The following is a 15586-nucleotide window of genomic DNA, read 5'->3' as shown; positions in this document are numbered from 1 at the left end:
AGGGCCACTGTCCCGTCCACACCACATGGTGCTGGGTAAGGAACAGGTGACAGGGCCCCAGTGACAGCTGAGCACCTTCTTTCTGAGGAGGGTGCTGATGTGGTAGCAAGGGGGCCCCGAAGTCCCAGCTCACAAGGGCCAGCCTCAAAGGCTCATCCCACCTGAGTGGCAGCACTCAGAAAGGACACCCCCACACACACACTGTGGAGGAAGAGGCCGGTTGGAGGACCAGGCAACACCAGGGGACATGCCTGCTTCTGGAAGCCACCAACCAAAACTACTTCCTGCCATTATCACTATGTGGCAGATTGGTTTGGAACTCTGAACTGGCCCCTCAGTCCAAGCTGTGAGGACCTAGAAAAATCATTAAGCCCAGCACCCTCATTGTACAAAGCAGGAGAAGGCCTGGCACAGGGGGCAGAGGGGCTAGCCACTGGCCCCCACCCTCTCTTGGAACTTACCAGAAGGAAGGCGAGGTGCAGATTACAAGGTGCAGATCTAGCTTAGCCGAGAAGCAGGATGGTAGAGGGTGCTGTGGTCACAGGCCACAAGGTTTTCCTAAGGAAAACCCTAGCTCTTATGAGAAGGTTCCTATCCTCTTTGCCCACTGTCCAGCCAGTCTACCCCTTACGCAAGTGTCTCCAGCACACCAGGGTCTCTGGAGTGACGTCAGTTCCACCAAGAACGTCGGTCTTTCTGGGTGGAAGGTCCAGTGCAGGGTGTGTACAAGGAGCCTCAGGGCCAAAGGGATAGGTGACATCGCTCACCAACATAGGTCCCAGCACATAGCAACAATGCCAAGAAGTGGCCGGAGGACATCCTCAGAGCCAGAGGAAAAGGAGAGCCCCCTAGAGGGGTGACCAGGGACGCTTAGAGATGAGAGGTCCTTGGGGCTCAGCACACCCACACTCACACCCACACCCACCCACTCTTTCCAGCCAACCACTGACCCCCAGGCTTCCCACACCCACATGTCTTTGCTGCTTCTGGATTTGGGAGCCCCACACAGCACCCACTCCTCTGGCTACACACGATGCCCTTGAAGCCCCAGAAGGGCTCACTCAGCCTCTCCATTCTCAGCTGGGGTGTCGCACCTGCCCTTCACGGCCACCACCTCCTGGCATGGGACCTCAGCCATCGCCCGAAGGCCAGACACTGTGAGTGTCTTAAGAAAGCGCATTCATTAATCAACACTCTCCGTCTTATGGAAACAGGGAGTGCAGTCCCACCCGCCACCCCCCCCCCATCGCACTCTCACCCGCTAGAGCTGCTAGACACTTGGCCTCACTCCCCTGGCTGGGCTCGAGGGTCCAAAGGTGTGGCCCGAGATGGGGTATTATGTTCACTCAGGTTCCTTCCGAAGCAGCAAGCTGGCTACCCGATGGCTGCCTGGGGGGGGGGGGAGTGGAGACACCCAAACACGCCCCAGCGCCCCCTCCCCAGCCGCACTTCCAAAGCCTGCTCCCCACCAGCTAGCCCCATGGCTCCCCCATCTCATCAGGGAGCTGAGTGGCCCTCCTGCAGCAGCACCGCCCCCCCACCCCTGCACTTGCACTCGCATTGCATTCGCACTGGAGCAGAGAGGGCTTCTGACCCAGCCAGGCGACAGGGGCAGGGGCGGGCAGCGAGTCTGGGCAGATGTGGCCAAAAGGGCTCCCTCAGGGCTGCTTAGTCCTGACTAACCGTGCCAGAAACACATCATAGCAGTGGCTCTATTTTAATTTCCTTTTGCAACACGAAGGTCTTCCATCCAACTTGGCAAAGCCGATGCCAGGTAAGCCCCAACGATTTCCTTGGACGCACCCTCCCGGAGCCTGGGGAAACAAGCTCGCCGCACACCGGCAGGGCAGCAGCTCCCATAATTAAGCCGGCCCCACGGAGGAAGGAGCCTTGCAAAGCGAGAGCAGTCTTGTTTGCTGGAGTTTGCGCCTTTCTCAGGAAGTTCCTTGATTTCAAGCCAAGTCTCTCCACTTGGGTTTCTGCGAACAGTGTGCTGGCATTTCTTCTCAGCTATTTGACAGCGTTGTTTCCACATTAGGAATAGTATCAGCCCTTCCTGCAACCATGGGCCCTACCAAAGGGAAGGACCTTCCAGCGAGTTCCTAAAGTACACACTAGCTTGCAGCCTAAGGCAGACCCCAGCACCCCTGCTCCGAGCCCTCCCCAGTAGGCACTTCCAGGCTGACTCCCAGGGCTGGGAGCCAGAGCCCAGGAAGTTCAAGACTTATTCGAGGCCCTGCAGCTGGACATGGCCAGGATGAAAAGCAAGGCCGACCACCCGAAAAGCCCAGGACTCACCCCGTGCCTGGGTCAGCCCTGTGCAACAGCTTGTTGGCATCAGCAGCATGAGTCCAGACTTTCCCAGTCCTGGGCACAAATGCATGCACACAGGATGGGAGGTAATCTTCACAAAACTCACTGGCTGTTAGCAGTTCTGACTCGCCGGCATGCATGGAGCCCTGTCTTCAGTTGGTTTGGGGTTCAATCCCTCCCTCAGTGAAAGGGCCAGTTCTGGAGTTTGCATTTTCACATTTCCTAATTCCATGATGAGGAAAGGGAAACTTCCTCTTCAATTGTGGGCCTGTCACCCCACACCTCTTTGTGTCGCGTTCAAGCCTGATCCACCCTCATGCCTACAGGGATGGTTGGGGACCTGGGAACCCCAAAGTTCCTGGAAAGCAGTTCCCCTGGCTCTCCCCAACTGCTATGTTCAGAATTTGCTGTCAACCCAAAGCCTGAATGCCAGGAGAGCAGAAAAGTCCCTTCCCTCCCACAGAAGATTCTGGATTAGTGGCTGGTACAGAGACAGGCATGCCCATCAAGCATGAGGGGGCTTTGAGGGAGCAGCAGTGAGACAGAAGCAGAGGGCAGAAAGATGACGACCCCTCCCCATCCACAGCCTGCTTATCCCACAGCACAGAGGAGAAAAGGCCAGAAGGTTGTCAAGCACAGTTTCTGTTGTTACTGTTGTCATCATTGTTCAGGAGCCTTTGCTTTTCTTTTTCTCTTCTCTTCTTTTCTTTTCATTCCCTTTTTGCATTTCTTTACTTGAGTGGGTGTTCCCTCCGTCTTCCCTTCCCTCCCTGTTTTTACATCCCCTCCCCACCCCCACACCCACCTGCATTGCGAACTTGAGCGATTGGAGGTCAAAACAAAAGTGGAGCACATCCCCTTTGAGCTGTGACCTTCAGCCCCTCTGCCCCTGCCCCAAGCATCCATCAGCTGCAGAGTGTAACATAAGCATCCCTTCCGTTTTGGCTCTATGTGGCTGGAGTGGCACTGTGGGTTCGAAGCCTCACCCACCCTGTCCCCACTGACAGAGCTCAGGGCTCCGGAGAAGGCAGGCCAGCGCTCACCTGTGGGGGCAGACGGCAGACAGCAAAGAACAGAGAAGTAAGCTCCTGTTAAGTGTAGATGGTCATAAGCCTCAGAAGAGAAAAAAGCAGAGCAAGAGAAATGTTGGGAGTGCGATTTTGGATAAAGGTTGTCTGGGATGGCCTCTCGAGGGATGGATGTGTGAGCCAAGTTCTGAATAAAGAGAAAAGGTTTGCATGGGACAATCTGGCAGAAGAGCAGTCTAGACACGGGAAAGGGCAGGTGTAATGTTGCTGGGGGAGACTTGAGCTAGCTGGTTAGAGGTACTTCTGACAGCTGCCCACTGAGCCCTTGCTGGGTGCAGGCACTGTGCTGGGTGCTGGGAGCTGGGGAGGTCAGGGAATCAGACAGACCGCAGTCTTCAGGGGCCTATGGAAAGGAGAGAAAACAATGGGGGGGGTTGGATTGAAGGTGAGCCATGCTGGAGAGAAAATGAAGAAGAGGCACAGGGTTGCTGAGGGAGATGGGAGGGCTGAGACTGTAAACAGAAAAGGTGAGGGGGAGCCATGAGGCTCACTGGGAAGGAGCCTTCCCAGCAGAGGGAACTGCTTGTGCAAAGGCCCTGAGGCAGGAGTGTGCCAGCATTCCGGAAGAGCCAGGAGGCTGAGGCTGGAGACAGTAAAGAAGGATGAGAAAGAAAATGGCCTGAGGAAGGCCCTGACTTCGCAGGAGATATAGCTATTGAAGGGTTTAGACCAGTGAAGGGTGTGACATGCTCTGGCTTTTGTTTGAAAGGATTGCTTGGGCTGCCCTGCAGAGAATAGACTGCAAAGGTAAAGGGCAGCAGCAGGGAGACCAGGGAAGAGGGGTAGGGTAGGGGTGAAGTTAAAGTGGCAGGCAGAGCCCCGAGTCTGGAGATAGAGGTGTGGGACTCGTTAGCAGACAGATGGTATTTAAGACCATGGCAGATAAGAGCAGCTAGGAAATGTGTGGGTGTAGATGAAGAAGAGAAAGAGTCAAAAGATGAGCCCTGGGGCCCTTGGCTGTGAGGGGATGGGGAGAGGACGGAGAACCTGGGGACCCATCTACAGCCAGGAAGCAGGGATGCGGCTTGGGGAGCATTGAGTGCCCAGCTGGGAAGGTCCCTGGGGAGCGGGAGGTCAGGAAAGAATGACCATTGCCAGCAGCTAGAGGGGACTGTGGCCCCAAGAGAGAGTCTATTTTAAGACAAGACAAATGAGTAGCCAGGCAAGGGAGGGGGGCAACATCCTTGAGTGGGTGCAGGGACCAGGGTGGGGCATCCAGACAGTGTGGCAGCAAACAGGACTGCCTCTCGGACATCAGGAAATGGGAGGCACAGCAGGCCTCACTTGGGGTGAGACAGGAAGCTATGGGAGAGCCCTCCGGCCCCAGGCCAACCTGATCCTCTTCGGCCTTCCCAGACACCTTGGCTACAACCCTTTATTGGAAAGTGCTTTTCATGTCTTTCTTTTACTTTTAAGCTATCCAACAGTAAAACGGACTTTTGGTGGGGGGTCAGTTCAGTGAGCTCCCACACTGCACAGAGTGGACCCAGGGCAGTTCCATCATCTGCTGGAATGTTTGGAGTCCCCAACAGCTAGGTTGGGGAGGGCCAGGCCTGATTCAATAGTCAGAGAGGAGGGAGGCTGCAAGGGATCCCAGTGATGTCAGCCACAGAGATAGGAGCCAGGGGGGATCAAAAGACCAGGCTGTCAGGGGCTCCGCCCTTGGGGGTTGTGAGTCCCAGGGGCCTCCGGGGTCCTGGCAGATATGGCAGCAACAGAGGACTCTGCTGTGAAGGGGTTGGGAAACTAGGGGCCCTGGGACATGCTGATGCAGGGCACTGGGGTCAGGGACCGAGATGCCTCAGTGGTTTGGCCAGAGCCCTGCACAAGGACTGGAAGACCAGGGCTGACCCTCAGCCTCTTTCAGTTTGATAGACCCGTTAGCTATCCAAGGGGAGGTGAAAGAGCAGCGGTGCATGCTGGGATGGGGTGCATGCTGGCTGTAGACATAGGTGGAGGTGATACAAAGGGTATATATATGGTGTCCCTGGAGTCTGGGCTTTCGGTGGCACTGACAGCCTTGAGGGTGGCAAGGTCCCTTGGGGAGCGGCAGAGATGGAGAGGTGACCCGAAGGACTCCACCCTGAGCCTCTGGGATGGTCCCAGGTTGGAAGAGCAGCTGGAGGAGGAAGTAAGGCAAAGCATTGGGGGAAGGGCACTGTTTCGGCTCGGCCCTGGTTCCTCTTTTGCTGGGACCCACTGAACTCTGCTGTGGGGATATTCTGAAGCCGCCATGCGTGAGCTCGGCTAGGGCAGGCCTCTCTTCTTGAAACGTCTGCCGGTTCTCACCAAACCCGTGTCCCAGGAAGTCACTGTGCTCTTCAGTGTCAGCTGTCCTGAAAACAGCCCATCATAACACCAATACCAAGCAATTTGTTAACAGCCAAGGTTTGAATGCAGGGACGTGGGACCTGTAAGAAACTTGGGATGACACAAGCATAGCTTAGAGCCCACAACCGCATGTCTGCGTAAGCAGCCCTGGCCCTCCCTGCTGGTGACTGACTGCTCAGTGCCGCACTTTGTCTACAGGCAGCAAACAAGGCTAGTGACGAGAGAGTCATGAAAGTGAGTATGATTATCCTTGGGAGGAACATTCCAGAGCTGCAGCAGCTGGAGAGGGAAGGGCTGGCTGCCCTTTCTGGGCCAAGACTTTGGAGTTCAGACAGGCACAGGGAGACCTGAAGATGGGTTTCAGCCGGGGTCTGGCCTGATCACGTGACCCAGGTCCAAATGAGGAGACCAGCTCAGCTAGAGGAGAGGGTGTAGCCAGGGGCATCGGATCACTGCTGCCAAACTTCGCACAAAGGTGCCCAGGGTCAAGGGCAGCAGAATCCAGCTTACTCTCCTTTCTGTGACTTGAGGGGTGTATCCAACAGCTGGAGCAGATACCCCACCACCACCACGCAGCTGCAACAAATGTCCCAGTAGCTCCCCCACAATTCTGGCACTAGAAAAGCCCCAAATAATGAGGCCACATCTGCAACGACTACAAAAAGTGAATTCTATTTCTTTTCATTAAAAATGTCAAATGATTCTCATTTCAGTTTCTGGGTTACCCCTTTCTCTGAAGCCAGTCTGGGGGAGTTAAGGAACTGAGTGCAAATAATTGGCCATCTGTAATCCAGACGATGTGACTGCACCAAATTCAGAGAAAATCCTAGCCAGATTTAAGATTTGGAGTTAGGAAATTCCAATTTTATGGAGCTCTTTGAATGGCCGTGATTTAGGAGCACGTGCTTGGCCATGCACTGACAGTCCGGCCATCCAGACACTGGAGGGTCAGTAGTGCGATTCACGGTCTAAACTAGGGGGCAGCAAACTTCTCCTATAAAGGACCTTAGAGTAATTATTTTTAGCTTTGCAGGCCAGGTCTCTGTCACAACTACCCAACTCTGCCCTGGGATCTTGAAGACAGCCATAGACAATGCAGAAATGAATGGACGTTGCTGAGTAGCAATAAAACTTTATTTATAAAACCAAGCTGAGGGACAGTGTTAGCCCCTGGGCCACAGTTTGCCAACACCCAGTCTAAACCAAGAAAACCAAGTCCTAGAACCTTTGACCTGGAAATGAGTATAGAACTGATGCTATGTCCACCCACTCACATAGGGAAGAGCTGGCTTCCCCATCTCAGCACAAGGCCAGCTGGCTCATGCAGGGCCCAGCAGAGGTCTTCCCATTGACTCAAACTTCTAGAACCAAGAGAGAACCCAGGTAGAGGGGGACCAGGGAGGGAACAGAGCAAGGCAGCAGCTCTGCAGCTCATAGACCTACTGACAGTTGAGCATTCACGTAAGTGAAGACGGCATCGAAGAAACCGAGAGGCTAGTTCTGGGAGCAAGATCCTGCAGGAGGTGTGGGAGGCGGAGGGTGCTGAGCTTGGCTGGGGCGAAGAGCAACCATAGCTGGGGATCAGGGCACTGTGGAGAGTTATGCTGATCTGAGGTCTGCCAATGCCCGTGGAGCAGCCAGGGAACAAGCCTGAGTAGAGGGAGGATGTGGCAGACTCCAGGAACCAAAAGAAGTTACCTGGCTTGGAAAGTGAAGAGGAGGAGGAGAATGCAGGGTGAGAAAGGCTGGAGGGGCAAGGAGCACCAGATTGCAAAATGCCTGTGATGGCAGGGGACACGAAGGCAAAAGGGTCTGCAAAGGGAAATGACAACCAATCTAGAGGAACCCAGCCGCGGGCCAGGGGCCCTGTGGGAGGCATGAGGAACCATCAAGTTGGATCAGGCCATCCAAGCAGGACAGGCTTAGTGGGTGCAAATCAAAAGTGAGGCCATTTTCAGTGTTGGATGCCTCCAGATGGGACAGTGGCAAGCTCTCAGGCCCAGAGCTCTGAGGAGAGGCCTGGGCCACAGCCCCCGATTATAGCCAGATGAGCCCCATGGTGGTGGTCAGGGCCAGGAGGTGGACCCAGGCATATGAACAGAGAGGAGGAGGACCAGTGCCAGGTCAGGGCTCTGGGGCACCAAGGGACAGAGGAAGGAGAATACAGGGCCAGAGCAGTGGCGATGTCAGGGAAGCCAGGAGGAGTTTTCAGAAAGAGGGACAGTCAGCTGTGTTGGGTGCCCCTGAGAAATCAAATGAGATGGAGACACAAAAGTAGCCAGTGGACTTAGCAGCAGAAAGACTGATGGCCCTATGGGGCTGGGCATGGCAGGTGCTGGTTATAGTCACAAGAGCTGGCGGGACAGAGAAGTGGTCTATAGGGAAGCCAGGGAGGGAGACCCACTTGAGAAAGGCCGGCAATGTGCCCATAGACTGAGGACTTTCTGTTATCAGAAAGTTTTACGGACTCTCTGGGAAGAGGAAGTGGAGAGTCCACTCTCTAGCATTCTCCCTTTTTTGAACCACCTTTGTGTTCTACTAAATTGGAATTCAGATTCGGCAGAGGGCCGAGGGGCCACCTAAGCCTGTCCTCCCCTTCCCAGTGCTGGCACAGGGGAGGTGACAGCCAAGGGTCCCTTGCATCTATCACTCTTGAGCTCCAAAATATCTGCCCAGGTCGGCCTAGAGAAAGCCACTGCCACTTGTCCTGCCTATGGATCAGTTGATGAGACATGGACCCAAACCTGAAAATCCTTACCGTAACCAGGCAGAGCTGCCCCAATTGTTCCATTCCAATGGATGCACATTTGTCATGCAGTAACCTTGTGCTATTGATGTGGGTGGAACTTGCCAGCACCAGCCAGCCATTGACTATCTCCTTCCTTCCTTCCTTCTTTCCTTCCTTCCTTCCTTCCTTCCTTCCTTCCTTCCTTCCTTTCCTCCTTCCTCCCTTCCTTCCTTTCTCCTTCCCTCCCTCCCTCCCTGCTCCCACCTCGGGCCCCTGTCCTTCCACCTCCCACTCCAGATCCGGGTGGTGAAAGCATTCCGTAGCTCGCTCTATGAAGGCCTGGAGAAACCAGAATCCAAGACCTCCATCCATAACTTCATGGCAACGCCCGAGTTTCTGATCAATGACTACACCCACAACATCCCACTCATCGATGACACGGACGTGGACGAGAATGAGGAGCGCCTGCGGGCCCCCCCGCCCCCGTCCCCCAACCAGAACAACAACGCCATAGACAGCGGCATCTACCTGACCACGCACGGCACCAAGTCAGCTACCTCGTCAGTGTTTTCTTCCAGACCTGGGAGCCCGCTCCACAGCGTGGAGACGTCCCTCTAAGGGAAGTGCTCTCAGCACGCGCACACCGCACACACGCGCACTCGGCCAGGAAGGCGCAGGCCTGCAAGGAGCGCATGGCCCAGACGGCTGAAGGTGGTGCTCGCACAGCACTTGCAAGAAGCCGCTCCATCCGAGGCTTCTCACCCGGGACTGAGAAGGAGGAGGGAGAAACTAGAGCGTGAGAAGAGCTGTGTTTCCCTTTTTTCTATCGAAGCATTTTTTTAATGAACACTACAATTCCACCAGATGTTCGCTGTTTGGGCTGTGCAGTGGGGCGGGGGGCTGGTTGCAGCTTATGGGGCGTTTCACTGCACCCACCGGAGAGCAATCGGACCCACAGGTTCATTCAGAAAGAAAAATGATGAACATTGCTCTGCAGGGCCAGGAAGGATGCCCCGCCCGCACAGCCCACTGCTGGGAGCCGCCTGCAAATGTACCTGCACCACCAAGCGCCCCTCCCCCAGGACACATGAGCGGTCTGTATGTGTGTGCGTGTGTGCATAGAGATGTGTGTGCGTATAGACATATACGTACATATATGACCAGATGCATATTTAAAGTATAAGGAGCTATTTATCAGCATGATATTTCCATTCCTCTTATCAGGTGTTTTCATTTTGAAATTTCATTATTTATTGTGGCAGGTTTTTTTCAGGGAACGAGACTGTAAGAATATCTTTTTGGTTGCTTGCCCCCCCCCCCACCGCTGCCCCCCACGTTCCGCCCAGCCTCCGTTCTCCATCCCGGTCCTCCCTCCCGCACAGTTCCTGGGAATGTTGCTGTAGAGATTCCTGAGAAGGTTGAGGAGAGAGATACGAGGCCAGAGCAGTTAGAATTGGAACTTTTGCACTTTGAGACCCCTGCCTATAGAGGGAAAAAAAAAAAAAGCTTTCAATGGAATTTTTTATTTAAAAGGAAAATACCAAAGTATTGATGAGAATGATCCCCTCCAGTAGATGGAAAGGGGAGTTTTGCTCTCAAGTTTCCTTCAGTTTCAACTCCAGGTCCTGAATTCTGGCTGGTGGGCTTTCTTTGTCCACGCTCCAACCTCAACAATATGAAGTGCTGCTGCCCCCCGCCTCGCCCACCCTTTGGGAGAACCCAGAATCCCGGAGCAGCCCCAAGAGAGCCAGGTCTGGAGGTGGGAGTGGGGAGAGCACCAAGAGTCAGGCAGAAAGTGGTGGAGGAAGAGGTACCCTCCAAACCCAAGAGGAGCTGACACAACCGCAACGGAGAAGTTGGGCTGAGGGGTCTGTCAAGTGACTGGGGTCAGTTCTCAGTCGCCACCTGCCAAAGCACTCTTCCGACCCGGGTCTTCTCATTCAAGGACAACTATGACCCACAAAGGCATGGATTCGTGTCTGCAGCCACCTACGGTGACATGGGGGAAGCAGATGCAGGAACAAAGCCCCCAGGAGCAACGGCACCTCGCCACTATCGCTCCAGTCACACCCGTGGCTCTGTCTCACGAGCCCGGAAGGCTGAGGAGGTCAGCTTTGCCGTGCCGGCTGAGCACCCTGTCTGCAGGTGGGAGAGCTGGGCCTGGGCTCCCCAGACGGCTCCCTCGGGGACCTCTCCTTGCAGCATGGGCACCCCTTGTGCCAAGCCTCATTTTCCCCTGAATGCTCACTAAGCAGGGAGGGAAATGCAGAAAAAGCAGAGGTTCCTTTACCTTCTGGTTCATCTGTCCTGTGTTTGCAGAGAGGCAGGTGTGGTCCGACCGTAGCTTGCACATGCGCCTATTGCTTGGGCCTGAGGCTGAGCCGCTGAGGGACAGCTGGGAGCTGAGGGACATGGGTCAGAATGGAAATGCAGCAAGGCTGGCTCACCCGTCATGTCCCCTGTGCCACACCCACCTGCAGGGGACTTGTCTCACCTCCACCTGCATCTGTGAGCACCTGGGTCGACATCCAAAACATGCTCAGTTCCTACTGTTAACATGAATGCCATGTCACCCCTGAGCAGGAGGAGTCAAATCTCGGGCAAACGAATTCCAGTTAGAAAAGAAAATCCCACTTAAAATGCCAGCTACAGATAACTTAAAGCCATCCCTTTATTCCAAAGGGCACATTGAGAATGTTACCCATTTGTAAATTGTTCCCTAATGTCCTTGTTTAAACAACAAAAAGGGCAACTCAATTTGTTGAGGGTCTGTGTGTTCTTAAACTAGAAATAAAATTGGAAATCTTTCAATTGAAGAAGATAAGCCGCATATGCTCTGCTCATGGGCTTCTTTTCATTCTCCGTTAGAGACACCCTGGTAGAACAAATGGTCAGTATAGATGAAACAGAAACCCTCACTGCTGCTGTACAAAGTTGCCTACTGTGTGTGTCCATTGTTTTGTCCCTAGGTTGCCTTTCCTTGGGGTGTGGGGTTCAGGAAAGGGGCGCCGTGACCTCAGATTGTCGCTCTGGTTTCTGTACAGTCTTCGGGCCAAGGGACCTGTCTTGTGAGGAAGCCCCCTCTATAAAGCATATTATACGGAATGGCTTGGTCAACTGTGTTCAGTTATTAAATATGTTTTACATTTTTATCTGCCTGTTATAAAGACGAACAAAAATTATCTTAATGAGGAAGACCAAATGCATAATAATTAAAAGTCTGTAGTTGAATTTCCTAATTTAAAGAATAGACCAAAATTTCTGTGTATTAAAAAAAAAAATGAAAGGCTCCTACAGGCCCAGTCTGGGTAACATGTGTGATTTATTAGTCAGTGAATTCTCATTTGGAAGGAAAATGTGGTGTCTTCATCCACTTCACCAAGCTCAGATGAGCCCCGGGAATGGCAGAGCTGCCCCCTGGGTGTGCAGCCCCCTGTCCAATCCTTATGGAAGGGAGAAAGGGCTCGCCTACCCTGTAGGGTCAGAGGCACTGCAGCAGAGGTTTGCATGGTGGTCCTCTGTCTGGACCTAGAGGGGCATCACCTGAAGGTCCAGACAGGCATCCTCGAAGGAAGGGGAGGGGAGGGGCCGCCAACCCAAATGCACATGTGCAGACTCCCTTTTTTTTTATTGTGGCAAAATATATACAACATAAAAGTCATCACTCTCCTGACCGTTTTTAAGCAAACAGTCCAACGGCATTAAGCGCTTTCACAGTGCTGTGCAGTCATCCCCACCATCCGTCCCCAGAACCTTTTTATCTCCCCAAACTGAAATCTGTTCGCGTTAGACACTAATTCCTCATCCCGCGCCCCACAGCCCCTGGTGCCCACCGTCCTCTCTGTCTCTCTGAGTTTGATTGATCTAGGAAGCCCGAAGTGCAATCATACAATAACTGTCTGTAACTGGCATCGTGTCCTGAAGCTTCACGCATGTTGTAGCCTGTGTCAGAATTTCCTGCCTTTTTAAAGCTGAATGACTTCCCATTGTGTGGTTAGACCCTATTTTCTTTATCCACTCATCCATCAGTGGACACTTGGGTTGCTTCTACCTTTTGGCCACTGTGAATCATGCTGCTGTGAACATGGGCATGCAAATATCTGTTTGTGTCCCTGCTTTCATTCCTCCTGGGTCTACATCCAGAAGTGGGATTGCTGGGTCATTTGGTAATGCTAGGTTTAATTTTTTGAGGAGCTGCCAAACTGCTTTGCAAAGTGGCTGCACCATTTTAAATTCCCCCCCGCCAGCAGTGCACAAGGGTTGTAATCACAGACTTCCTCTTCAAGCCAAAGCCAGGGAAAGAATACCCATTATTTCACTCATTCACTTGCTCACCAGGTCATTCCCGTATCTGTTCCTTTGCACACTGGGCGTCTCTGAGCACCTGCGTGGGGGACATTTGTGCTCTGTGACCCAGCCCCTCTGCTCTACCAGCAGAGCCACAAAGGCAGCTCTGGTCCAAAACTTGCAAATGACTACCACGGTGACAGAGCCAAGATTACCCGCATCTCCTTTCCCTGTGTTTCTATTTCACCACTCCACACACCACGCTTTCAAACTTGGCGGCGCCCCCGGATGCCTTTTCCAGGGAAGCTGCCAAGAAAGGAAAAAAATGGCTTCTAAGTTCCCTCCCAACCACCAGAGTCCATATTTCTTAAAAAGGCAAAAGGACACATAACAGAAAACAGCTGACAAAGAGCTAAGAGCCCTTGCTTCGTTGATGCGCGAGTCCACCTTGAACCATAAGGCTGAGCATGTCCAGATGGGGCCAAACGCCATGTCCAGAGAGCTGGCACCTTATGGAGAGATGTTGCACTCCCCCCAAATTGCTAATTTCTGCCTGTGGAGACTCTTTTCCACTCCTGCTATCAGATATGGCACAGGTTCCCGTGGAAAAAAATTGGTAGTTAGCCAAATGAATTGAGGCAAGGAAGCGCTACGGCACCCATCCCTTCACAAAGCTGGCCAACATTTCACCACCCAGCAGCACCCTGGGAGCAAAGGTGCGCCCCGGAAATCTGAGGAAGGCCCAGTATGAGTTGACAAATACCACACACTGGTGGGAGGGGGGCGGGGGGGCTAAAATAACAGAACAGTTGTCCTCGCCCCCCTTGCTCCGGAGGCCGGAAGGCAGGAATCCACGTCGGCAGGGCAGCGCTCCCTCCGAAGGCTGCAGGGGCCAAACCTTCCTTGTGTCCTCCAGCTGCTGGTGTTGCCGGCAGCCCTTGGCCTTCCTTGGCTGGTAGACGCGCCACTCCTGTCTCTGTCGTCACGTGGCCTTCTCCCTCTGCACACTCCATCACTGCGTCTCAGAAGGACACCAGTCATCTTGGATTCGGGCCCAGCTTACTCCTGTAGGATCTCACCTCACGTTGACAATACCTACAAAGAGCCTGTTTTCAAATAAGGACCCAACCCCACGTTCCAGGAGTTAGGACACAAATACATCTTTCGGGGGACACCATTCACTCAACCACAGCTGGAAAGGAAGAAACTAGCCGAGTTCCTCACAGAACCTGGATTGCTCCCCTCCTTCCACCCGTTTGACAGACCAGGCAAAGCTTGGCCATTTATCACTTTACAGTAATTAAGATGTGCTCTGGACTAAGAAGTTCCTGGAAACTACGAGTTTTAGAAAATCTTATCTCCACCCCTCATTGCTGACCAGTGCCTTTCCTTCCTCTCTGTTGCAATGACGGTACACTGAAGGTGGAGCTTCCGGCCCCAGGGGTGTCAGGAAAACAGAGACAACCCCTGAGTGGTAAGCGCTGACAGGACAGGCCCAGAGGCCAGCACGTGAGGCCTGCAAGTCCCGCACACAGGGCAGCACGACAGGCACAGGGGTGGGTTAAGGGATTTTAAAATAATCAGAAAAAATAAAATAAAAATAAAAGTAGCAATCAGCAACCCGTCTGAGATCACTTGGTTCAACCTGCTCAATTTACAAAGTGGGAGACGGAGTCCCTTAGGAAGAAAGGAACTGGCCTGCTATGCGGTCATCATAAAAGGAAGCCTAGAGCTACAAAATCTCCACGGAGACTGCCGTTGGCCCCAGCAGACCAGAGCCTCTGGAGCCATGCTTTCCTGGTTCGGCACAGGGGCTCTCAGCCAGGGGTGGGGATGTTCACCAAATCCCTAGAGAGCTTTATTCAACCATCCTCCCTGCTTTCTGGTAAGTCCTGGGGCAGGGGTGGGGAGCAAACAGACTGGCACAGATGCAGATGGAGAGAGCTCTCCAGAGGGTTCTCCCGTACCCTCCACCTAGCCCTCCAATCCAGAGCAGGGGGTTCTGTTTTCTGAGAGCTAAGAAAATGACCTCCCATCAAGTGTGTGGGGGCCAGCTGCCTCGCTGGAGGCTAAACCTTAAGAGATCCAAAAAAAAAAAAAAAATTGAAGCCTCTATAAGAGCCTGTGATCTGGTCAGGGGAGAGAAGACAGAGACTCCAAAAGTGAAACATCTGTTGCCCGATCCTATTCAAACCAGCAATAAGTGCTGGCCAAGGGCTGCGTGGGGTCAATGCGGGACAGGTGAGGCTGGGGTCCAGGGGGTGGTGCTGGGGCCCAGCCTGTGGGGAGGAAGCACAAGAGGCAGACGAGGTACTTTTTGAATAGCAGAAGACAGAAAGGACCAGCAAGAGAGCCAGAGCTGCTCGCACAGAGAGGCCTGCGGGCTGGCCCCTCACCACCACTCCGTGCTCAGAGTCCTTGTCCTTAAAGAGCTCCCAGTGGAGCTTGGCGGACATATATGGAAAGAACACAGTGGAAAAGCGGACATTTACTCGGATCTCTCATCCTGAAGACTAACACAGTTGCTAAGTAAACTCGAGCAAGCCCTGCTGCCTGACTTGTCACCAGTGTGCCCCTCCTGTGTCTCCTCTACCAGAGACAAGCATTCGGAGGCAGCCTGCTGGACCCCAGGCACTCCAGCCAGCTCCCACACCTGCGGGTGCCAGAGAGCATGGCAGCCAGTATCCAGAGCCCATGCTCCCCTGGCAACAACTTCCCAAATGCAGGGGAGCACCTGGGACAGTCCCCTGGCCCCACACCATCATGTACTGAAGGACAATTCCATCAGCGTGTGTCGAGCCCAGTGGGGATTCCCAGGGAGAACAACCTAGGCTGCTCT

The 15586-nt window shown here is 53.6% G+C and overlaps 1 protein-coding gene across 1 annotated transcript in view; it reads left to right on the top strand.

Annotated features, from left to right (window-relative positions):
- Positions 1–11610, top strand: part of ATP2B3 (ATPase plasma membrane Ca2+ transporting 3) — a 63698-nt gene extending 52088 nt beyond the window's left edge. The window contains exon 22 of the mRNA XM_045802408.2: positions 8758–11610. Within this exon, the coding sequence (XP_045658364.2) occupies positions 8758–9078 (321 nt within the window). The 3' untranslated portion in view covers positions 9079–11610. The remainder of the gene's footprint in view (positions 1–8757) is intronic.
- Positions 11611–15586: the final 3976 nt, after the last annotated feature.

The sequence above is a fragment of the Ursus americanus genome, chromosome X (genome assembly GCF_024610735.1).
Source record: "Ursus americanus isolate L20-20 chromosome X, mUrsAme1.1.p, whole genome shotgun sequence".
In the NCBI taxonomy this organism is placed as follows: domain Eukaryota; kingdom Metazoa; phylum Chordata; class Mammalia; order Carnivora; family Ursidae; genus Ursus; species Ursus americanus.
This window is presented reverse-complemented; position numbering and strand designations above follow the sequence as displayed.